This window comes from Chlamydotis macqueenii, chromosome 1 (genome assembly GCF_036417535.1).
Source record: "Chlamydotis macqueenii isolate bChlMac1 chromosome 1, bChlMac1.mat, whole genome shotgun sequence".
Taxonomy (NCBI): Eukaryota; Metazoa; Chordata; class Aves; order Otidiformes; family Otididae; genus Chlamydotis; species Chlamydotis macqueenii.
The window spans coordinates 56,005,250-56,029,121 of record NC_141556.1 but is presented as its reverse complement, the minus strand read 5'-3'; the positions used below and the strand labels follow the sequence as shown (position 1 = coordinate 56,029,121).

The 23,872-nt window shown below is 41.1% G+C and overlaps 1 protein-coding gene across 3 annotated transcripts in view; it reads left to right on the top strand.

The window, feature by feature from the left end:
- GRAP2 (GRB2 related adaptor protein 2) overlaps positions 1 to 23,872 on the top strand; it is a 41,144-nt gene that overhangs the window by 3,171 nt on the left and 14,101 nt on the right. For 2 of the 3 annotated variants that reach the window (XM_086740120.1, XM_010127476.2), the window contains exon 2: positions 23,641 to 23,743. In XM_086740120.1, the coding sequence (XP_086596246.1) occupies positions 23,666 to 23,743 (78 nt within the window). In that variant the 5' untranslated portion in view covers positions 23,641 to 23,665. Of the gene's footprint in view, positions 1 to 18,416; positions 18,476 to 23,640; positions 23,744 to 23,872 lie in introns of all 3 variants that reach the window. The other variant, XM_086740119.1, reaches the window with a different exon arrangement.

Genomic DNA, 23,872 nt, shown 5'->3' with positions numbered 1-23,872 from the left:
AGAGAGCTTGCACAAACGTGAGTAGAATTGGTAGTGATATTAGCTTGGCTAACAAGTGTATGTTCTATAGTCTTCATGCTTCAAGGTACAAACTGATTCCCATGATATAGCCATTCTAGTAAGCTGATGCTTTATTCAAATGTTTCTGATATTTGGTCAGTACTGTCCCATTGATGTCAGACTTACCAGCTGGGTAATCTAGGTGACATGAAGGGAATCTTTCTTTTCTTTTGTCTTTATCCCAGAACACTATTTCTGAAGCATAGTTGCTGTAAAAACTGTTTCTAGATGGATTTCAAATAGATGAGAATTTTAAAAGTTATCTTGGAACAGTTTGATTTCTTCCTGTAGCCTTAATTTTTTTTAATTGTTCTGCTGATTAGAGAACCATGCTAAAGTACCATTTAAATAACATCTAAGCAGGGGAGACTAACGTTTGAGGAATAAGCTTGCTAAGAATAGACACATTATCCTGGCACTAAGATCACAGGTCAGTACTGCAAAATATTACAAGATGAAAGAAAATTACTCAAATGCCTAAATGAACAGTATGCGCCAATACATGATGAAACTCTTTTTTCCCTCTTTTGGAGCTCCAAGATCCATCCTTCCTCCTGCTCCTCGACTCTATAACCTTTTTTACATGAGGCTTTATCTTTTCAGAGCAGTGTACAGTACTAATTACATGCCATTTTTTTCCCTGAGGCACTATATGCCTTATGTTCTCTAGACTTTCCTTCCTAGTTCCCCAATTTTTTTTTTATTATCTCACCATGACAAACCTACTAGTAACCCTGTTCTGGTTTTGGCTGGGATGAAGCTAATTTTCTTCCCAGTAGCTGCTGTGTTTTGGATGAATATGGGATTTGGTATGTGAGAATGTTGATGATATGCTAACATTGTTAGTTGTTGCTAAAGAGATCAAGGACTGTCTCAGCCTCCCAGATTTTGCTAATGTGCAAGTCCAAAAAGCTGGGAGTAGTATAGCCAGAACAGTTGACCCAAACTGGCCAAAGAAAGTATTCCATAGCATAAACATCATGCTCAGTATATAAGTGGGAGTTGGCTGGTGGGCCCCTCTCTTGCTCTCTTTCTCGGAATTGTTCCGAGATCACTTTTCGTTCCATTCTGTGATTGCTGCATGTGATGGGCTGTATCGGTCATCAGGTCATCAGGAATTGTGCATTTATATATTTTATTATCCTTCTATTATTAATAATAATGATAATATTTTTAGTATTATTATATTTTCCTTCCCTGTCCTAGTAAATTGTCTTTATCTCAACCCACAAGTTTTCCTTTCTTTCCGATTCTCACCCCAACCCCTGGGGAAGGGGAGGGGAAGCAGCTACGTGGTATTTGGTTGCTGACTGGGGTTAAACCACAACAAACCTTCAGAGTTCAAACTTTAACCCTCAGAGCTCTGCCATTCCTTTTTTATTTTTAAAAAACTAGCTACATAAATAACATCATGTTTCCAGGTTGGGGCCACTCCAAGCTACAGCTAAGTTCTGGCACAGGAGAAACACTCCATAACCCTGCAATCTAAACAGGGATTATCTTAGGATGTGAACAAACTTCTAAAATTGTCTCTGTGCATGAATGTGCCCTGATAATTGTTTTTCATGCAGAAGTGTGTAGCACATTAAGATAGGATACTGGAGGCATTCTGTCTGACTGTTTGTACACGGCATTTGCTGTACCAGATCAGACTATCCATCTATCACGTCCAGGATGCCACCCAAACAGTGGCCAAAACATAATGATTCTGAGAAAGGTGACCAAACCGTCTATCAACCAAGTGTGCAGAGATCTATGCAGGGATGGAACAAGCACTTTCTAACTCTAACGGAGTGATTAGTTTACAGTTTCAAGTTGTATTATCAAGGTTCAAGCTGTATTATCATTACACTGACAGACAGAAATAGTGTTATCGTTGAACCATTATGTACTTGGATTCTCCTTTCTTCATAATCCTAATATTGTAGCAGATCTGTGAGATTAAATCCATCAAAGCAAACAAAAATTCTCCCAATTTACTCTACTGTCAAAGAGAACTGAATCTAGTCTGAAAATACTTTCCAGTCTTGAATAGACGGTGAATCTTAATTCATTGAAGTCATCAAGTACTTTGACATTCTTAGTAGAACGGGATGAATAGACATGCAATATTACATTGCTGAAAATTATATAGACGTTGACATAATCATGTCATTACCTTCAGCGGAGGCCATGTACGGCACTTGCATCCTTTGCTTACTGATTTGATATAGCGTACATTGCTATCTCCTGTGTCGCAAGTAATTACACCTGTACAACATGCCTAAATGGTTTAATGCTATCTTCTCCTTTTGCTGTAATAAGCCCATTCAATAATCAAAGCCTCTGAATGTTTGTGTTGTCAGATGAGCTTTAAATGATGTTCAAGAAAATATTTTTCCTTTCCCACGACATCACAACAAGGCAGTTCTCAGTGGGACTGATGCCGCTGCTCACAGTTAGAGTTTCATCACTCAGAGCAGAAGCTGCTTCCCTCTGTTTCCAACAGAAGTGTATCCAAGTGTCCCTGTTGAAAGATGGTGGAGGCTCTGCTGTCTACCGAGAATCCCGGTGTGAAGTGATGAACATTTTGAAAGGGTCATTCTAGCTGCAGGCAGCTCAGGTATCTTGAAAGCTCCATTTGTAGCATCATCTGAAGGAATAAATTAAACACCAGGGTTTTTTTGAAGGGAATTTTTTTATAAGGAGTATCATAGAGGTAAACAAATCTTGGAAAAATCTTCGTATATTGTCAATGCAAGGTTTCTGTGATCTTTATGCAGAATGAAAATCTGGATTAATCTGTTATTGAGGCTATAGAAACAGACAAAAGATCAAACCCAAAGTTTCTTGAAGAACCCATATCTAAGAATAATTTTTCTTAATAAATTAGTTAATAGATCTACTTGTAACTTCTCAGGAAGTGCCCTTACAGTTAGTGCTGTAATTCTTAATGTACGCTGTGCTTCTCTTGCATAGCAAAACCACCAAATTCTTATTTTAAATGCAAAACTCAGATCAGCTGGAAGTATACAGATGTGACAAGTATCTCTATAGTATATAATAATTATTTTTTTTTAACTGTTTTTCAACACTGTTCTGATTTTGCTCCCTTTGACTGTTGAGGTCACCGTGGGAAACAGGGTTGAAGCAACCACAAGATTATGTCTGTAGAAATTAATCATTCATTAACAACTGCAACTGCAGAATGGGTTTAGAAATATTTTCTTAAATCTTCAGGGCTTCTGAGGGTCAGCTCTTTAAGCATCTTGAGCTTTATTATTAATTAGTTCTTTTACAGAAAGGCTTCAACTGATTTTCAAACACTGTTGACACTGGATGCTCTGCACTGACAGAGGTTATGTCTTCATTGCCATAAACAAGCAGTGCTTTAACACCAGTGGTTTATTCCAGGCATATTCTTCAGTGTGGAACCTCAGGGAAGAGAAAGCACAGGTGATTTTATGGCAATGTAGCTAGCTGTGCTAAATACAATACACCTGCCTGGAAGGGACCTCAAACAGCTACATCAAGGTAACAATTCCATTGGGAATTTACTATGCAGTAGCTGTCTTGATTAAAACAAAAACAAAAACAAAAACTAAACACATCAGTTCTTGAGGTGCGGGCAAAGTCACAGCAGAAGGACACACAGGTCTCAGCAAGCTTTCATTCTAAGGAAAAAGGTAAATGAAGAGTGGGAAGTACAAGGGAAGAAAGATGAAAGGCTTGTTTGAATGAGGAGCTCTCCCAGTGTTGTACCAGGGCAGTTCTTTCAAGGCAGTTCTTCAGGTAGCCATTGGTACTCCAGAATAAAATTTCCTTTTTCCACTCCTCTTTGGTAGTGCCTCAAAGCTCCCTGCACCTGCTTTTACCTGCATTATTACTGTCTCGCTGTAATACATCATCAGGGGTACCGCTCCCAACTGAAGGATTCCTTTCCACAGCCAGCTGAAGAGCTTTTACCATTCTTTGTATACCATAACTTACCGAGACACTGGCAATGGTAGCACACTTGTAGCCACTGCTTTGAGTCTTCTAAGCACTTTGTGATTTCTTCTGGTAAATTTAGGGGATATTTCTAAGGAAACCCTCAGCACTTCAGGAGGTGGTATTAGTGACTCAGACAGAATCAAGCCATTTCCTCTGAGTCAGTATTGAATTATATGCCCTAACACATTTCTTGCACATGAGACCAGCAACTGTAGATTGGTTGCCTGTGGTCACCAATTATCCTTCAGCTAATTGCATAAGTCCAAAGGTGTTTGCCCTGGTAGTCCAGGCAGATTTCAGTTTGCCTTCTGCACATCTGACATTTTGATTTTAATTGGGCAGTTGTTGCTTCTGCTCCTAACCCGCTGTGCGTTGCTGCAAAGCAGGGGAGGATGGATTTCATTGTTAGGTGAAGGGATAGGTACAAAGACAGGGAAAACAGCAGCCAAACTGGAGGTACCCTTCAGGGTAAAGTTGGGGTCAAAGGACACAGTCATCATATTTTAGCATTCAGGCTTTCCAGCTCAGCCACCCATACTAGAGGTGTCCAGAGAAGTGTTATTCTCAGTGAGGCTGCGGCTAAAAAAGAGCTTGTAATAGGACTTCTTAATTAAAGTGCTGGGTAGTTTTAGCAAGAGAAGCCAAAGGAGCAGCTGTAATCCTTTAAAACACACCAGGGAGAAACTGCAGCACTGTGTGGCCCCTGCCCAGCACTTCTGCATCCCCCTCTGATGAAGCCTATCAGGAAATCAGAAAAACAAAGTGAGACTGAATTTAATTCATTATTTGTGAAATGCATTGGGAATCTCTTGGGGTGAGCACTGGTTATTTTCTTAATGAATTACTGCTGTTTTGAACAGTTTCTGTTCAGTGTGTTTAGTTTTACCTTTTTATTTGAAATGTTTTTTAGCTTTTGAGCAAGATGTTCTTTTGAAATTATGTTCTCCTGTTCAGTCTAAACAATCCTGGCACGACGTTTTTTAAGGGGTGGTTTTGAATGCATTAACTTCTGCTGTGCAATCTCAGATGCCTAATTGACTTGAGCTTTGGAAGGGCTGAGCACCTGCCTCTTCCCTTGACCAGCTGTAGAGATGAGGAAAGTCCAATCACTTTCAGACAGAGCAACCAAGAAAACAGTACCCCAAAATTCAGTGAATGCTTTGGGGCTATTTGGAGATTATCTTCTTTTACAAAGATGATCGCTTTATTAAATAGAACTTGTTTTGTAAAGCTAAACTAAAAAGGAAGGCTCACCTTCAAGACAAAAGAGACAGCTTACCATAATCAAACTAGCAAGATATGCAATGGAATGAATCTGAGCATTGCAGTTCCTTGAATCTGATAGCAAGTAAAGTAGATATGAGTAGAAGAAACTGATAGAAAATGGAATATAAAATGGAAGTGCAGTGAGCATAGAGTTTTGTTTCTTTCATATGGAAGCACAATTGCAGTGTTGGAAATGTTTTTAGATGTATTCAATTTGGATAAAATTCACCCCATTCATCATAGAAGTAATCACATTAATCCCTATTTTGAGGGCCTAAATCTCTTTGTAGTAGTGCATGGGCCTCTTAAGTCTTGTGAAAAGCAATTCTTGACGTTGGCAGGTTTCTCACTGCAGGTTTCTGCACTGCTCTTACCACATTCACAATGTATCTTGAAGGGTGAGCGCTGCTTGGTTCCTACAGTTTGCAGCTCTCAAAATTTTTCTTTCTGCAGACTTTCTAAGGTATGTAGAAAAGGAGCGTCTTCTTGAAGGCTGTATGAGGTACATGACATATAGCATTTTGCAGAGTCTAGCCTGGTAATTTTTTTCCAGTGTCTAGCCAAATAAGATTTTTTCCATTCTGGAATTTTCTGCTTCTTTCATCTTTTGCCGTTTTTCCTGAATTCTGTCTATGAATAATCGTCTTTTAAAAGCTACATAATGAGGGTATTAAGCACACAGAAGTCAGGAAATAATGATTGTAATGCTAGCCTCATTTTAGTATGTGTTTTGATAATATGCAGCTGTATAATTGGAGCCTAGCACTGGAGTCAATATAATCTTGTGATTTTTTTTTATAGTCTTCTAGGATGCATGTTGAAAGGAAATATCGAATCATTTAATGCAGATCTTCTACCTAAATGATTTTCCATATGTCTTTGATCTAGACATGCACATAATTTATTTCATTGCGTGAATGAGACTGATGTTCCATTAGAGTATTCACTGTAGAAAAATCAGGTTACATTCTCATCTTGTATTATTTCAGAGTTAACCCTGTCATAAGCAGGGACTTGAACTGGATGATCTTCACAGGTTCCTTTAAATCTAATTATTGCATGATTCTATAAACAGTCCTAGCCCACTGGTTTTTATTAAGTTGCACCATATGGAAGAATATAATTTGCTTCAAGTAGTTTGCTTTATGAATAGGAAAGATAGTGAAAGGGTAAGGAAAAGAGATGTAACATAGAAACACAATGACCAGTCCAATAGACTGTCAATATGATATCAATTCTCTGATTTTTTTAATATTTTTTTTTGCTTTCAACTCCTTTTCATTAAGTGATTCTTAGATGACAAGACACAGTGTATTCAGGAGCATAACTGTAGGAACAATATGAACGATGTTTTATCGTGTTATGGAAGAAATAGCATGTTGTCCTCCCCGCATAAACCATAATGTAACGTTGAATGCACCATCTGACTTCTTTAAATGTGTACACATGCATTTCTCAGCCTGAGAACAAAGTTGAGGTAAAACGATTTGCTCTTACAGTTAAGTGAGCTGGTGGGACCAAAGCCAATTCTCAGGGGATCTGTGAAATGGTTTGTAGCTGTGGTAGATCATGTTGTGCCTCTGCCCTGAGTACCTCTGCTATGGTATCCTCAGCACATCCACAGCTCCCACTGCTACTCAAGACATTCATCGGTTATATGGAGTCCTTTTGTGTGGAGTTTCCTGTTATTTCATCACCAGTTCCAATGGCTGCTAGACCTTTATGTACCTCAATAAGTGTGCCTTAGAGTGGACTCACCAATAAAAATTGGATTTCTATCTCATTCCTTTTTATCTTCTGTACAAAGCCAAATCAAGCACAGTGGGTAAGTTGGAATTGCAATAATATACCTGCAGTTGCCACACAAAGAAATGTAAGAATGCATTTTCTCTAAACTTTCTGAACCAGAATTACACTCGCTTCTTTACTTAATAAGACAGAATCTGCGTAGTCTGGGCCCAATGTTTAGACTTTCAGATAATGAAGCATATGAGACTTAATATGAATACCAATGTCGTGAATGTGCACTTTTGTTTCTATTAACGCAGTTTTACTTGGAGATTTAAGTACCACCATTCAGTGGTTTGTATGCAAACTGTGGCACTGAGTAAAAATGACTGAAACTGTGAGAGACAATGTCCATCCTATATTCACTCACTAAGGTTAATTGAGTGCGGCATCAATAACTTGCAGGATGGGAGCGGGAAGAATCTGCAGTCCTTTATGCAGTAAACAAATCTTAATAATTTAAAGGACACAATAATTTTGACATGACCAAAAAATAAGAAAAATAATGCAGGTCTTAGTAGCGCCCTGTACCTATGCAGCATGCTGCTAGTCTGTTGCTCTAGATGCAAATACATTTTTAGCTCTGTGCAAAACCAAACCTGACTGGTTTTAGCTTGAAGTGAGATAACAGAGCTCTGCTTGCCCCACCCAAATGATATTTCACCTCCTCAAGAATTAGTTTGTATGTGGCCCACTGATTCCATATTCACAGCGAGATTCTCTGTTTTCAGTTTAAAGCACTGAGTCCTTGTGACATAGTCTTGAGTATCTCGTGAAGCATCTTTTATGTTTGCCTCTTCATCTTCAGAAAATATTTCCTGTGAGGCATTTCACCAGGATCTTTGTCTCCATACTGATAGCTATTTTTTTTCTTAAATGAGAGATAAGCCACAGAATCATAGAATAGTTAGGATTGGAAGGGATCTTTAAAGGCCGTCTAGTCCAAACCCCCTGCAAGGAGCAGGGACATCTCCAACCAGATCAGGTTGCTCAGAGCCCTGTCCTATCTGGCCTTGAATGTTTCCAGGGATGGGCCATCTCCACCTCTCTGGGCAACCTGTTCCAGGTTTGCACTGCCCTCATTGTACAAAAATTCTTCCTTATGTCTAATCTAAATCTACCCTCTTCTACTCTAAAACCATTACCCCTTGTCATACCGCAACAGGCCCTAGTAAAAAGTTTGTCCCTATCTTTCCTGTAAGCCCCCTTTAAGTATTGAAAGGCCACGATAAGGTATCCCCAGACCTTCTCTTCTCCAGGCTGAACAATGTCAACTCTTTCAGCCTTTCTTTGTAGGAGAGGTGCTCCAGCCCTCTGATCATCTTTGTGGCTTTGTGCAGAATTTCAAACCCAAGTGCTTGAACTGAAGCTCCTAAGCCCCAGAGATGAGCATGTACTTTAAAATGGCTTAATGCTTAAAGTTGCTAAATATGCATGGATCAAACAGACTTCACGGTGAGCTATAAGAAGTCAGACTCTCTGCAAACTTATGCTTTACAGTGGAAGTATGACCAGGAGTGAAGGAGCATAGTGTTGGGCCAGATCATATTTTGAGAGGTTGCCATGCGTTCTTTCCATCGAAATCTTTAAGTAGGCAGTTCACTGCCAATGGTGTTTGACCTGCGAACACGCATCTTTCATTTATAATCAGATCCCTAGAGATACAGGTGTTCAAACATACTTTTGCTCAGATGTGTTCAGGCTTGCATGCAGAATGCCAACTCATGTATGAGGGTAGAAAAGACACTTCACATGATGCCGCATTCACCCAGTCATGCATGTAATCCCACATTCCCACACAAACCCAGAGTTTGCTCTTTTCCACATGTGTATTGTAGCAAATAATTTAAGTCTCTTTCTTCCCATCCTGCTTAACATGCAAATGTGGATAGCACATTGAGATGAGAAATAAATGCAGCAGAATGACTTCAGTCAACCTGAAATGTCGAATGACTCATTCACACCCTTTGCGCAGTGTTCCCTGTTTGCCACATGCAATCTATTGAATAGTCTGAAGGCTGTGTGGTTCCCTGCTGCAGAGCAGCAATCGATCACTTGCTCACTGAAGTAGCGGGACTGTGATTATTTTTGCAGGGTGTACAGGGGTTGCGCGGTGAGGTTCCAGTTAGCCTCATTGCCATGAAGGTGCCCAAGTTGTAGGAACAGGAAACATAGGATGTCAGGCCTGATCCACCTTTAGGAACTTTATGTGTTTAATTAAGTCTTAGCCTGCACATTAGCTCAGTAACGAATATTCCTACATCAGGGTATGACCTGGGTATCTTTATTCCAGATGATGAGAACCTATTCTGATTTGATATAATTCAATTTTGGATTAAGATAAACAAGAACGAGCCATTCCTGCTTCAGAGTAAAAATGTCTACATGTTAAATCATTCAGGAACTGCTGCTGCACTTTAATTTCAAAGGTATCATAATCCAAGTGAACTAAAAAAATGCATAGACAAACATGAAATATGTTCCACACTTCTACTTAAAATGGTACGATTGCTGTGCAGAGACAAACCCCAAGAATAGTAACGAGCTGACATTCACATTTACCTTATAATGAGAAGAAAAGTTGGATTGACTGTTGGCGTTTCATCTTTAAAAGTATGAATTATTGTAATTGATTGCTTTTAAAACCCTTTCAGAAGCATTTCCAAATGCAAATGCACATGGGCTGGCTTTAATTTACAGAAAGGCTGTTTTGTAGCACTTAGGCCTTTTAAAAAAGGGGGTTCTGTGTTTAAATGGAAGTGGAGCCATGAAGATCCATTAAACAGAAAAAATAGAGTTAATACAACACAGAGGCTCAGAAGGTAAATATGCAAGCGGTGACATTATGCAATGAAGGTACCACAGCAGTGCTCATTACACCACATGGCAGATAGCACTAGTCGCGTTTCAATTTCTCTGTCCTTACTTAAATGTGATGCTTTGTATATAAAGTATATCAGATCTTCTTCTCAGAACAAAGGTGGCTATGAGCTGAAATTATGTGTAACGTGTCCAAGATCAGAGGGCTCTGAGAACCTAATTATCAGATTTCCTATGTTTGTGTTTAGATTACCATAGCTAAATGTATGTTGAATGAGACTTTTATATTTCATTCTTTCATAAAAGCACAAAAGGAGAGGAAAAATATGTAAGGGAAAAGAGGTGAGACAAACATTTCGATAAAAAAGAAACACAACTTGTGCAGTCAGATGCAATTTTGTACAAAAATAGATTTATGGTTAAAAGGACAAAGAAACATTATCTTTTCTTGCCAAGCTAACTGTAGTTCTACTTTTGTGCAAAATCGTATCTGCTGGCCCACAATGTAATTTTAGTACTGGAGTTCCAGATTTTGCACAATTATCTATGCTGCCAGCATTAATCTTACACAAAAAAAAATACTCAGGAAAATAGCAGTTTCATCGCTGATCTTGCTGCTCTTCCCACTTTACATAAAATTTTATCAGCTGGCCTGATCAAAGAAACATGCACTAGCTGATTTGAAACATAATATTATGTACCCAGCAGTATATACTAGCACATTTTTGTACAATTTTTTCATATATTCCACTGAAATGTATGCTATACAGTACAGTCCAATATAAGATTTAAAAATATTTTTACCAGAGGGGTTTAATGTCTTAATGTAACGAATTCTCTAGGGTGTGCTATGCCCAGAAATAAAGAAATGATAGCCTTTTGTTGCACCCTTCATCTTTTATATGTGAAAAGAGGAGTTTCTAAACTGCTGTGGAAATGAGCTGAAGACATAAGGCGAACTTACTCCTACTTTAGCACAAATATTTACAGATTTTATTTCTAGATTTCCATTTCACATTGCAAAATGCATGATCATGCATAGACAAAGGGAATTTACCGTTCACATGCACATCCAGTGTGTATCATATGCAACCTGCAGGAACACCAGAATTGCTCATCTCTTAGTTACAGTACCAGAGCTCAGATTTAGAGGATTGTACATTTTTTGGAAATCTCTCTCTGATGATCAGAGATGCAGATGATGAATCTTTAGTATTCTTTCCCTTATTTGATACCCAAATACAAGGTAAGCATCTTGGAGTATCTAGATCTAATTGTAGGTGAGTTTTATTGTCTGAGGTCGGTCGATCAGTTGGTTAGTTGGTTGATTTTAATCAAGTCTCATGCTACCAGATTCTTGATTCTGTTTTGACTCCTTTGCTTTGGAAGTGAATTCTGGAAAGTCCTTCCTGATTGGAAACATGTCTGGAATATAACATCACTCCTCATCCCAGTCTCTTGTATGATCAATTTCCAGAATGGTTCCCTGGAGCTGTTCACAGCTGCTGTGATTGAGAGAGGCTTGGCAGGCACTTGTAATTATGGCAAAGACCAGTTTTAGGATAAGTAGTCCCTGGATTTCACAGAGCCTGGTCTGATGCCCCCTTGATCCCTCTTGACTATAGTCTTTCACTAAGAGTAGATACTCTAACAGGATGACGATCATAGATGGCTACACGTGCATGAAAGCAGATGTACATACACTTGCAGAGATTCCAAAACAAATTCAGAGGTGTAAGTTCTTGCACTTGTTCCGATCTATATCCATTTACTCTCCACTGAACCTGCAATATTAGTGCAAATATGCTAAAAGCACGTGGTTATGTTGATGTATCGATATGGTACTTTGATATAGTGGTCTGTCGGGGCCCCAGATTCTATGAATCCACAAAGTGCAAGCTCCATCTGTACATAAAAGCAGATCCTTTGCATACATGGGCACACGCACAGTGGGAATAGGATTGTTATTCTGATAACCACACGCTTGCAGGACAACACATATCAGCCAGTGCTGAAGCTTACGAAGAAAAGATGAGAAAAATTGAGAGGCAGTTAGCTAGATAAGGTATCAGGAGATTTTTTTTTCAAAGTAGCATAGAAGGAAGTGGCTACATTTTTCATACTTTAGTTGTTTGTCTGGAGAACTTGAGAAGGAGCTGCTCGACAATTGTGCCAAAAGAGACCGCTGGAAGCAACTCCCCATCAGGCGGCATTCCTCAAGTGCCTGCTCTTTAGGAGCAGTCAGGGAAAATTCATTCTGTGGGAAGCAGTTAATGGAGCTGTATTACCGACCCCTTATTGCTCTGTCTGATAGAGAGACAGCAGGTTCACTTCGGCAGCTCCAGAGCCCTGATCAGTTCAGATTAGGGGCACATTGTCTGTCTGGCTTAATCAGGCATGTTTAGATGTATTTATCATGATTAGAGGGGTGTAGCACAGGGAGGGGGAAGAAATAAAGAATGAGATTACTTTCCTCTAGCTTCAAATGGAAGCTTAGCAAATCCCACTGAGTCACTAGGTGCTCATCAAAGGGAGAATTTAAATCCTGGAAAGGAGTGTTTTGTTGAACACTCCAGCACTGGATTTAAATCACTGAAGAAGAGTCTCTTTCTTTCTCTCGCTTCCTTTCTCCCTGTACCACTTATATGCAGCAAAGAAGAAAATCAGCAGCTCACGCAGCCCGTGTTGATTGTGCAGCCCCTGCTTAGCTTATCTGTGGTTCAAACTGCAATAATGTGATGACAAAATTAGCTACTGTCATAATGGCCTAAATGTCTGACTCCTGTATTTTTGTCATATTTATCTTTCAGGGACCCACAGGGTACCATTGCAACAGCCTCTAGGACTTATTTTGCTACTTGTTAGTATTCCAAAGGGGTGATCATAAACAAGACTGGGAAGAGACTCCTTTTTCTATCGGTAGCAGTGCTTCTCTCTCTGTCTTCACTTGGCTGGTTTTTTTTAATTTGAACACTGTAAAGAAGAATTAGCCCAAGGTATTACAAACTCTGTGCCAAACTTGATGCTGGTGTATTTTGGTATAGTTCATAGGTAATGGTGGAGATCAACTGATTAACTCTTAAGAGTGTCTGAAAGACACTGATGTTGGCTCCCACGAGAGCAGTAAGGAGGAGAAAGTTTTGTTACATATGTCTCGGTGCTGAGGGTGAACAGAAACTAGTCCTGCTTGGGGAAGGCTCCAGAGCAGAGGTCAGGCTGCAGGATCTATGGTTTCTTGCCCTGAGTAACTGGCCCTCTGTAGCTTTTAGGTGAGATGAATGTAGGGCAGGATTGGAAAAAGTGTTGTTATGAGGAGCATATTCTGTTCATCTTTTCCTGTGGTCGCCAGCCTTCTTTGAGCTTGCAGATTCATCCAGATTTCCCAGTGAAGGCACAAATTGCTGTGTGGTGAGCAGAGGCCTCCTTAACAGTGAAAGAGATCTTTGGTTTCATCTACTGATCCTTTAAAAGTAGCTCATGGGCCCAAGCTGAAAACCTCTGAGGGAGAGCACTACACAACAGAGCAGGCATGCTTTGGCCATGTGGCCTCAGAGCAGCTGGCAACACAGACGCTGTAAGGCAGTTGCTTCTGTCCAGACTCTCAGGCAGCAATGCAGCAGTTAAAGGAAATCCTTGGAAATCCAGGAGAATTCTTTGGTAGAAAAGGAAAAGAAGTCAAAATTTCCCTTTCTCCATCGTAATCTGTTCCTTCCTCCTCTGCTAATCCAATCAGGTCTGTGACAGTTCAGTTCTTGTGAACTTGTAATTGCTGTCGAAATGATAATCTGGGATATCACAAGCATGGCTCTGTGTAATCACCCTACAAATGCAGAAGGTGGAGAACTTAACTGATTGGATACAAAAAGCTGCTAGTGAGACACTAATAATTCAGTAATCAGGAGTTATGGGGTGGGGAATGCAGAAGAGAAAGTTGGCAGATTTGGAGGGATTTGAAGAAAATATTTAATATAATCAGTTTGCAGTACTTCTTTAGAATAGGAAACTAGAGGATCATAGCAATATATTCCCAAAGAAAAATCTCTCAGAAGTGCAAAGATGCTCATCAGCTGGAATGGTAAGGGGTGTCTTTGGAGATGAACTGGCGGAATGATGGGAAGGGTTACAGGAATCAGAGAACAAAATAACACTGTAGTTCGGGATTAAAGCCACATCTCTCTGCAATAAATGGTGCTACATTGATGGTACCAGGCAGTTAAAGTCATACATTCTCCTAGTGCATGCACAACTGTAGAATTAGAACAGTACTCTTACAGTTATAGCTTATTCCTTTAAGAGAAATGGCTTCACATCTTTAATTGAAATAGTTGTACCACATGTGCAAGCACAGTAGGCTGAAGCTGTGCCAGATAAACTGAATGTGGTTTATGAGGGTGATGGTGACAAGACCAGCACTAGAATAGCAACAGCTATGCAGGTGATGCTGTTGACTGAGCTGTTTGAAAATCCTAGGACATGATCAAATAGGACTGCTGCAGGTGACCAACAAGGTGCAGAGCTTTCAAGACAATCTTTTCTAACAGGGAGCATAGAAAACTGGGACAGAGCTCTGCCCAGATCAGTTCATGGAGCTTTGCAGAGCTTTTATAGCGCTGCCACTCCTGTGCACTCAGTCCTGAATAAAATAACTGCCCACTAATGACCTGTCACTGTGGACAGCCTGAGCAGCTGTTTGCAGAAAGCAAAGCTGCAAGAGAGGATGAATTGCTGTGTGTAGAGCATATCTGAATGTGGGGACAGGAATAGATGGGAGATCGGGAAAGACCAGACAGCTTCCATTCATAACATTCAGCTTTATGTGGATTTACAGCCCTAATGCTCCTGAATCCACAGATGCTGAGTTATTACTTACAACAAAATATAGCAATTGAAATCTGCTTTGTTTCCACACTTTGACTTCTGTTTCCCTTGTTGGCAATGTTACTTTCTGGTGGCAAGCTAATTAAGAACACGAGGAGGTAGTTTACGTTGAGGACAAACAAAACCTAGCCACTTAATCTTTCATATATCAGCAACCCAAACAATTCAGAGTAGGCAAAGTGTTTGATTTATATGTTTTATTGGAAATAACCTTTTTTCCTTTTCTTTTCTTCCCTTTTTCCCTTTTCCCTTTTGTTTTCTTTTCTTTCTGGCTGCTCCCGTGCACCCCAGATAGGAACTAAAGTGAATAAATTGCCTTGGGAAAAGTTTTTTTTTCTCTTGAAAATTCCAGCCCAGCAAGAACTGACTAGAATTTTTTGTGAGACAGTGTATTCTTAGGCAGTTTTCAGACATGTTTGTAGACACATCTATTTTGGGTCATTCACCTAAGTGTAAAAGCAGGTGTAAGTCTATCTGCATCAAGCTTTTTAAATTCAGGTCTTCTCAGATTGTATCGTGTTCAACTATCCCATCTGGACTGTGCCTGTAGTAGTTGATGACATAAGAAGTCTGCAGCAGGTTGTTGTGGAATACCCTGTCTGCCTGGGTTGGGCTTTATCCAGTTGTCCAACAGAGACTGGCTAAAACATGGAAGCATGGAGTCTAACATCCTTCCCATAAGGTTTGTTTCCATTAATTATGGCTGAATTATCTGGATGTTTCTTTATATTTTTCAACATAGTTGTGATGCATGTATTCCACATGGTGAAGATATTAATGTGCTACCATAACTGTGATGAGGAGGAGTATATCGAAATGGAGAAGAAAGAAAAGAGAGTTATTTCCTATCCTGTCCTATTTACTATCCTTTCTCTTTGCTGGGGGCTTGCCATTATTGAGTGTTTTGTTTATGGTATAGAAAGCCACGTCTTTTATGGCTTGACATTGAATAGATTTAATATTACCATGGAATTGTTCTGGATACCTAACAGGAATCCAGACAATGTTTTGTGACATTGTCAGGCAGCAAGCATGAGTGTCAGCTCACAGCAGTGCTCTTGCTGGGGGCCCATTAGATCACATCATGGTGGAAACAGAGAAAATAGGTCGTTCTAATGTGTAATATAATGTAATCTGTCAGGTCATTCACAGAGCATGAGAATGAACACAGCTTCAAACCAAGACGACTGTGAGGACTGATGTCCCACCTGCCTGTACAGAAGTTTATATTCCTGATGTGCACAGTGATAGCCACAAGTAAACTTTTCACAACATGACAAGAGCTAGCTGCTGTACTCTTCTTATGGCCCCCTGCTTTCTGCACCTGTATATTTTTTCAGCAAAATGTATTGGGGATCATCCTCTTCAGAGGGAATTCTCATTGTTTCTACCCCTCACTGGTTTGAATGCTTCATAATTTCCAGCCTACCTCTGTTTTAACTAACAGGTATTCCAGGGACATTATTGCCTCCCCAAAGGATAGTATGATGTGTGGGGACTGCTGCTGAACCGAATCTCTTAGACTAGCACGTTGTGGTGGTTTTTGTGAAGTACCGTGGCTCATAAGAAAGGATGAATTGGGTCAGGTTGCTGTTCCACACAGCCCATGATGCTGAGCCCAGCAACAGCAGTTTGGGGAAGGAGGGTAAGAACAGGGCACATACACAGCGAAACTTCCTTCACTAGGACCTCCCAGATCCCAACACACTTAAGAATGAGCTTCTAGTGCTTTTGTCTTGAGAAACGATGGATAAAAATCTCCTGTTTGCCTTTCCCGTGATTCTCACTGTTTTCTACATTGCTTTTGCGTTTATCCCTCTGTCAACTTTTTTTTTCTAGGATGAAGGATCCTAGTCTGTTTAATTTGGTCCTTCTTTGTTCAGAAATTTTCCATTCCTTTGGTTATCCTTAATTACTTTCTCTCTACTGTTTCTAATGCTACTGTCGCCATTTTTGAGGAGGGATGAGAACTAGCTGCCATATTCAAGTTACAAATATTCAAACAGATGCCCCAGGGATTTGTACAGTGACATGATGTTGCTTTCTGTTTTGTTCTCTGTCGCTTTCCTGACATTTCCTAACCTGACTTTTTTTTTACTTACACTGAGCTGACACTTTGATAGAACTTTCCACAGCAACTCAAAGGTATCTTTCCTGAGTGGTAATTGCTAATTTTAAGTTCATTGCTGTGTTCATATAGTTATGATTGTTTATTCCCATGTCCATTACTTTGCAGTCATCAGCACTGAGCTTCATCTTGCATCTTGCATTTCAACAGTATTTTGAAAACCATCTGCAAGTCTTTGTGATCAGATTTAATTTGTATTATCCTGATTTTTTTTCTCTCGTCAGTAAGCTTTGTCACTTCACTTTTTTTGCAGATCATTTATGAATATGTTGAACAGCTCATTCAATTGTTTCCTAACTTCAATCGGTTGTTAATCTTTTATACGACCTTCCCTCTTATTCTTTGAGAGCTTAGGAGATTTTTTAAGAGTCTTCGGTGAGAGACTTCATCAAAAAGGATTTAGAAATGCAAGTTTTCTATCAAGTGATCACCCATATCCATATGCTTATCAGCTCCTTCAAAGAACTCAGCCAGATTTGTGCAGTATTACTTCTTTCTACAAAAGCTATGTGAGGGGCAATTGCTTTGTCATTTCTCTCTACACCCAGTAATTTCTTTCTTCACTATTGTTTCTACCAATTTCAGGCATACAGAAGTTAGACCTCCTGCCCCTTGCATCCCCTCAAAACGCTTTTCAAATATTGGCATTGTGTTTGCTGCTTTTCCTCCTAGTACTGAGGGTGGGTTAGGTCTTACATTGTATGCCATAGTTTAATTGCTCAGCCTTTACTATTTCATGTTCAGTTCAGATTTCAGTCAAGATTTCTAAAATATCAAAGTCTTGGATTTACTGTTGTTCATTTACCGCTTTGTCCTATACCCTTTTCTTCCGATTCTTCAGCTTGAGTCAGTTCTCCGGCTCTTCCCTGCAAAGAAAACCCCAGTGTGGGGAACTCCTTACATCCCTACGGAAGATGCACAGATACAGAGAATTCATTTAGCTTTTGTGCTTCATCCTTATCTTCTTTGAGGACTCTTTTTATATCTCAATCATCTGTCAGCCCTACAGACACTCTGGCAGGCTTGCTGCTTCTGTTGTCTTTGAAAATAATTTTATTATATATTTGTATGTCTTCAGCTACTTGTGCCTCAAGATATGCTTTTCAACTGACTTATTATGGTTTCTCATTTAGTTTACCAGATCTGTGCTCTTTTCTGTTTTCCTTATTTGAGTGGAACTTGCACTTTTTGAGGGACAGTACCCACCTTTATTCAGCTTTTGAACCAGCCTGGGCTGAGGCAGCAGCAAAGGGCAGGTCCTTTTGAACTGACACCACCATTTTAAACATGCACTGTACCAAATATTTCCAACCTTAGAGACTGATAATTGTCCATGCCCCACTCCACCCTGTGACAGATACTATTCTGTACCTCTGCCTCTGTCCCCTATGCCCACTCCTGACTGTCTTCGTCCTCACACGTGGACCCATTACTGATGTGGCACACTGTCGCAGCAGGGAGGAGCCTGATACAGGCTGGGCTCTCCTTCTCTTCCTTCCCTTAGATGGTAACGCGCCTCCTGCTTTCTAGCAAAGTGCCAGAGGAGAGGAGACCTGCTACAAGGTATGGGGCGAGCGTGGGGGGAGCTGTGTGGGAAAGGTCTTAAGGAGGATAGGGAGGTTTTGGAAGGAGAGGTAAAGTACTGCGTGGTAGGGGAAGAGCGTGGGATCCCAGTGCCATCTTGTTCATCAGCTTCCACAACACGGCAGTGCTTTTGCAGGACAAATCCCTGTGCCTCAGCCAAATCTGACTGGCTGGAAACTGAGGGAGGAGGTGGGCAAACAGAAGGAGGTACTTCCCCTCACCCTAGTCCTCCTTCCAGCACAGGAAAGATTCATTATTTTATACTCTCGCAATATTGTGCGGCATTGTGCTACTCTCTTTGGGGCTGCTGTTGCACAGGTTTCCCATGGTGCTGCACAGTTCTACTCCGTCATGACTGGAAGTAGCACAGAAGACCCAGGTTCACGAGGGAGATTAAGCACCATCCTAGTCTGGGGTATTTCTTAACAACTGCTGTTGGTTATAAAGTCCTGAAAGTTTGTTGGTTCTGTGAATCTGGTTCCTGGGAGGCTTCTTTTCTCTGTGCGCGGAGGCTCAGCCCAAGTGCTATGCATTACTCCGGATGACAGTATAGCCAGAACTTAAACACAACAGTGCTGAGTGTTTTAGTGACTTGTTCTCCCTTATAAATTTTACTCTCTTATCACTGACAGTCAGAGGAGCAGCACCGTTAACTCCATAGCAAGAGGTTTGTGTTTTTGGAATGAAATATTCCCATGCCACTTGTATGTGGCTTAGCTGGTAAAAACAAAGCTTTTATCTATCACAGCTCTTCTAGATAACAGGTCCCTTCTCCATTGTTTCTGCCGAAATGTCATCCGGAGTTTCTGTACAGATGTTCAGGGTTGAAATCTATCCCTGGTTGCTTATCAGTCCGATAAGTTGTTCTTGCAGAGCCGAACAAAGACACAGTAGCTCACACTGTATATCTCAGTGCAAAACCTCACTGGATGGAGCTGCAGGCTGGAAATGTGCGTGCTGCAGGCATAAAAATAAAAACCTTTGTTCATATGTCTCATTTAAGCGGGCACATTTTTGCGACTATGCCCTCCTTCTGTGATGTTAATATGTGAGATTGAGCAGGGCTCAGCCTGGGCAGTCCCTGTGTGGTAAACTTTTCATAGGTGGTGAACTTCCCTGGCATTGTTATTACTGAATTTTGACCCAAATTGTTGTAAAGGAATGGCGTTAAACTCTTTGGGATGCTGCTGTCAGACTGTGTTGCTTGCTGACATGATTTAGGCCTTGGCTCTTTTCATCAGCAGAGAGATGCTGATGTTCTTGCTCGGGGAATGGCATTCTACCAAACTAAAATACCTGCCTGGTCCTCTCAAAGCCTCGCTGCTTTTCACTTCTCCTTTTATGAAGCTTCTGCTGCGCAGGTCCCACAGAATTGCAGTAGCCTTATGTCCCTTGGATCCGCCTCGTTACAATGGGGAGCCACAGAGAAAATTCACCCCCATGCAGAGAGCCGGCACAAAATGGAGAGTACTGGTCAACTCACATTCAGAACCGAAAAATCCTCCTTTGAACATTTCATAGACTTCATGCTAAACGCTGTACAAAGGTGATTTTCACGCAGCGCATTATGCACAGTCTAAAATTGTTCTCGGTTACTCAAATGCTTAAAGGAGTTGCACGAGGCAGTTAAAAGCGGAATCTGGCACTCTGTCTGCAAACTGCAGCACTGTCCTTTGGGATAAAAGGTGCTTGAGAAATATTAAGTTATGACAATAACGAAAAATATTCCTGGCTCTGTATGTTGTGGGGTGGTGCTCCAAGTCACACACACGCAGAGAGGGAAAGAATGGGCCCCTGGCAGGGGAGTTTTCATGAGGGCCCAGCACTGACCCATGCGGACCGAGGATTCTCAAGTTACAGATGGAGAGAGGAACAGGATCAGAAAAACAGAACTGGTTTGAAGTTCGGGTGATGAAAAGTGGTAGGCTGGAGTTCAAAGACAGGATTATTGGCCAGTGTTGCTTTAGTAGTTGGTGGGGGAAGAGCTTAAGGCCACAGCATTACTGCATTGCTGATTTATCAACACAGCCAACACTGTGTATGGTATTTGAGTCACTTCTAAATCCAGCCGCTGGCAATGAAAAGCACATTTAATCCATGTGTTAGATTGTTTGAAGAGGTATCTGTCTCCTGGTCTCTCCCTGAGGTTGGGATTGCTGAAATTGAAAAGGAAGTTGAGAGAGGAGATTTTAACTCTTTCACAAACCCTTCTCCTTTTGAGGGGGTCACATGTCCAATAGCATCTTTAATGTTTGAGATACTGAAAAATGAAAGGCTCTCTCCCCTCTTGCCCCCTGCAGAGAGAACCCTTTCTGTCTCTTCTGTGACTAAGGGGCAAAAATCAAAGACAGGATTTGTATTTAAACAGTTTATTGGTTTTAAGTGTGTTTTTTTTCTTAAGCTGTGATTAATGCTGTGCACTTAGGAGTTCCAGGATTCATCTGCACTGTTGGCTCTGATCTCTCTGTAGCAGCCCACCACTGCAAGACAAAACACCGAAAAACATCACCTATTAAAGTAATTCTCCTGTAGTCTTTTTCTTCAGTTCTCTTCCATGAAATAATATAATCGTTTAACTAGTTCCCTCAATGGTTAATTCCCCTCCGATTTAATACTCGTGAGCTCTGTTAGCAGACAAGGAGCTCACACTGGCTGTGGGAGTTTATATACTGAAGCTCTAAAAACGTCAGTGCAAGAGTAGAGGATGGTTCTCGGAACAGGCCTGAGTTGCATCTGCAGAGTTACGCCAATGCCTGGAACAAGAGCGGGGCAATCAGAGCGCAAACCTAAGCTATATTCACACATCTGCAAAGGGCATCCAAAGTAAGAACTAAAGAGCATCAGTAAGTCGACAGAGAGAAGAGGATGTGAAAACGTTTGGAATAACTGAAGACTGAGAATAAAGCACATCGGTAAAACATAGGGTGTTAGAGTTCAATATTGATGCATATTGACAAAACCCTAAGGCAGCAGGCTGGAATGGCAGGTGTACAGCAGATCGCAACTGAGCTCTGTACTCCAACCTGCATGGGAGGCCCCAGTTGCTGTAGGATGGGTTCATGTTGAACGAGCAGAGCTGTCTGTGGACTGCTAAAAAATTTGCCTTGGTGCTGCATAGCTCACATTAGTCACATGAATACAAATCCACCTATAAGGAGCAAAAAAGAGGGTGCTAACAGGATCCAATAGGAAGCATGTGAACATCTTTTTAGAGTTAGAAATGAGATGTAACAAATCTCAGAAATAATCTCCACTGATGTTACAGATCCTCTTCTGGATCACTTTATCCGGGCAACTTTAGTCAAGTGCAAAGGGACTCTGCAAGCAGGAAACATGCAACTTAGCTAATAAATAACTGCTTTATATCATTAACAAACACAGAGGCTAGCTAGGATTTAATGAAATATTAGGCAAAGCATTAACATACTCCTCACCTGTGTAAAAGCACCCAAAGAGTCTTTGCTGGTGAGGCAGGCATCAGTTGGGAAGGAAGATTCAGCCTCTGTGGTTGCCATCTGCCATCAGCTTGATGGAACCAACAACTCAACTCAGTGACCCCAATGATTCGTGACTGGTCCTCAGCTAGAGTGACTAGCCCAAACAAACCTCCTGTGGTTTTGGTTTTCCTCTGAGATTTTATATCTTTCCATGCTGGTGTTTTTCCTCTTGAATCCCTACTGCTGGTGCTGTCTCAACAGCCCCACCTGTCTAATTTTTGCCCTGCAGCCTTTCTCCCAGCTTATTCTCAGCAGTTTGAGGCAAGTTGCGTTGTACCAGAGCTGGGCCCTGGATCCTTGGTACACAGGTAGTTAAATCTCTGGGTTGTGCATCAAAGGAGGAAGCTTACAGCAGGTACGGCAAAGAAAGGAGGGTTACAGTAGCCTCTTGATTTTAAAGTGGTATAATTTTGTATCTTGCTCAGTATCAGCACTTTATATTTGGAGGATCTTGTCATAGTTCTAACAGGAGACAAGAAATAGCAACCCTAGCGAGGGTTGTTCATATAGTTTCATTCTAGGGCTTTCAGGTTAAGAATGTTTTGGACCAGACAAGTTGGCACTTCTCAAGACGTAAAGTCTGGGTGTTTTTGTAAGACATGAAGTTAGGTAACAGAGCCTTTGGCCTCAGGATTATTACTCCCAGATGAATCTAGCTTAGTAACCATAAAAGTTACTTCTATATCAGAGTTCTTTGATGGTTTTCACAAGCTGTGCTGCAAGAGCGTCTACCAGCAATGCACTTCTTGCTTTTTCTTGTCTTGTCACTGGCAGCCTCGCTGCTGGGCTGCAAGGTCCATGACCCAGCCATGGGAAATGAGTAACTCTCCTGATTAGAGCAGTGGTCCTGCTGGGGTACATCTGAGTTACACAAGCAGGAAGTGGTGAAGAAGCGAAGCTTGTGTTGCTACTTCCCCTGCCACATCTGCTCTGCAGGCTTTGGTTTGCTGTCTGGTACATTTCACGCTCCTGGGTTATCAACACTGAGGTAGGGTATGTGCATGCCTTAAATTTGTCAGTGCTACAGTTTCGCTCTCTACCTGCTTCAAAATACAGAATACAGCCTTTCTGCAAACAGTTTTTCCTAGCCGAAAGTTGTGGTCACCCATGCTAAGCCATCACAGAGAAAAGCCTCTTTCAACATTCAGTTTTGTGGCCCCTGTCCAAGAAAAAATTATATTTATTGCAAGCTGTTCATTTTGTCTGCAATTTGTCTCACTCTTGAGACAAAAAGTAAGTCACATCACTGCAGAGGGCAAATGCATTCTTCTGTTGCATGACAGAGTCACTTGCTTTATTGGGAACTGTGACAGAGTGGTGGTTGCTCTATACAGAACATTTTTCCCTCCAACCAGCTCATTTGAGTGATGTGTACAAACTTCTCCATGAGATTGCCACAGAGAAAGAGATCTGTTGGAATGAGCATACTCAATGGGTTGTTCGAACTACTGACTTAAGCTAATTATAGCCTCTTGGCTGTGCCATCTCTTGTACCTGCTGTCTTTCGATGTCTAGTAACTGGTGTCTACCAATGGCTGGTGCATGCTCATCCATGTACAAACCACAGCATTGCCTATAAGCTTTCTAGAGGCTAGACTCAGCAGTCCCAGCAGCTCATAGATGTTGACACGCACATACTTCTTCCAGCGTTCCTCTGCCACCAAGACACAGTATGGAAGCCATCGCCAAGTTTGATTTCAGCGCTTCTGGAGAGGATGAGTTGAGCTTCCAGGCTGGGGATATGCTGAAGGTAAGTGCAGCCCCAGGCTTGATGAAACAGCATTTCTGAGAGTGCTGCAAGATCTTTCTATGCTCCCATTTGCCTTGACAAAACAGATGAACACGGATGTCTGTAAACTGGGATACAAATGCAGGATAC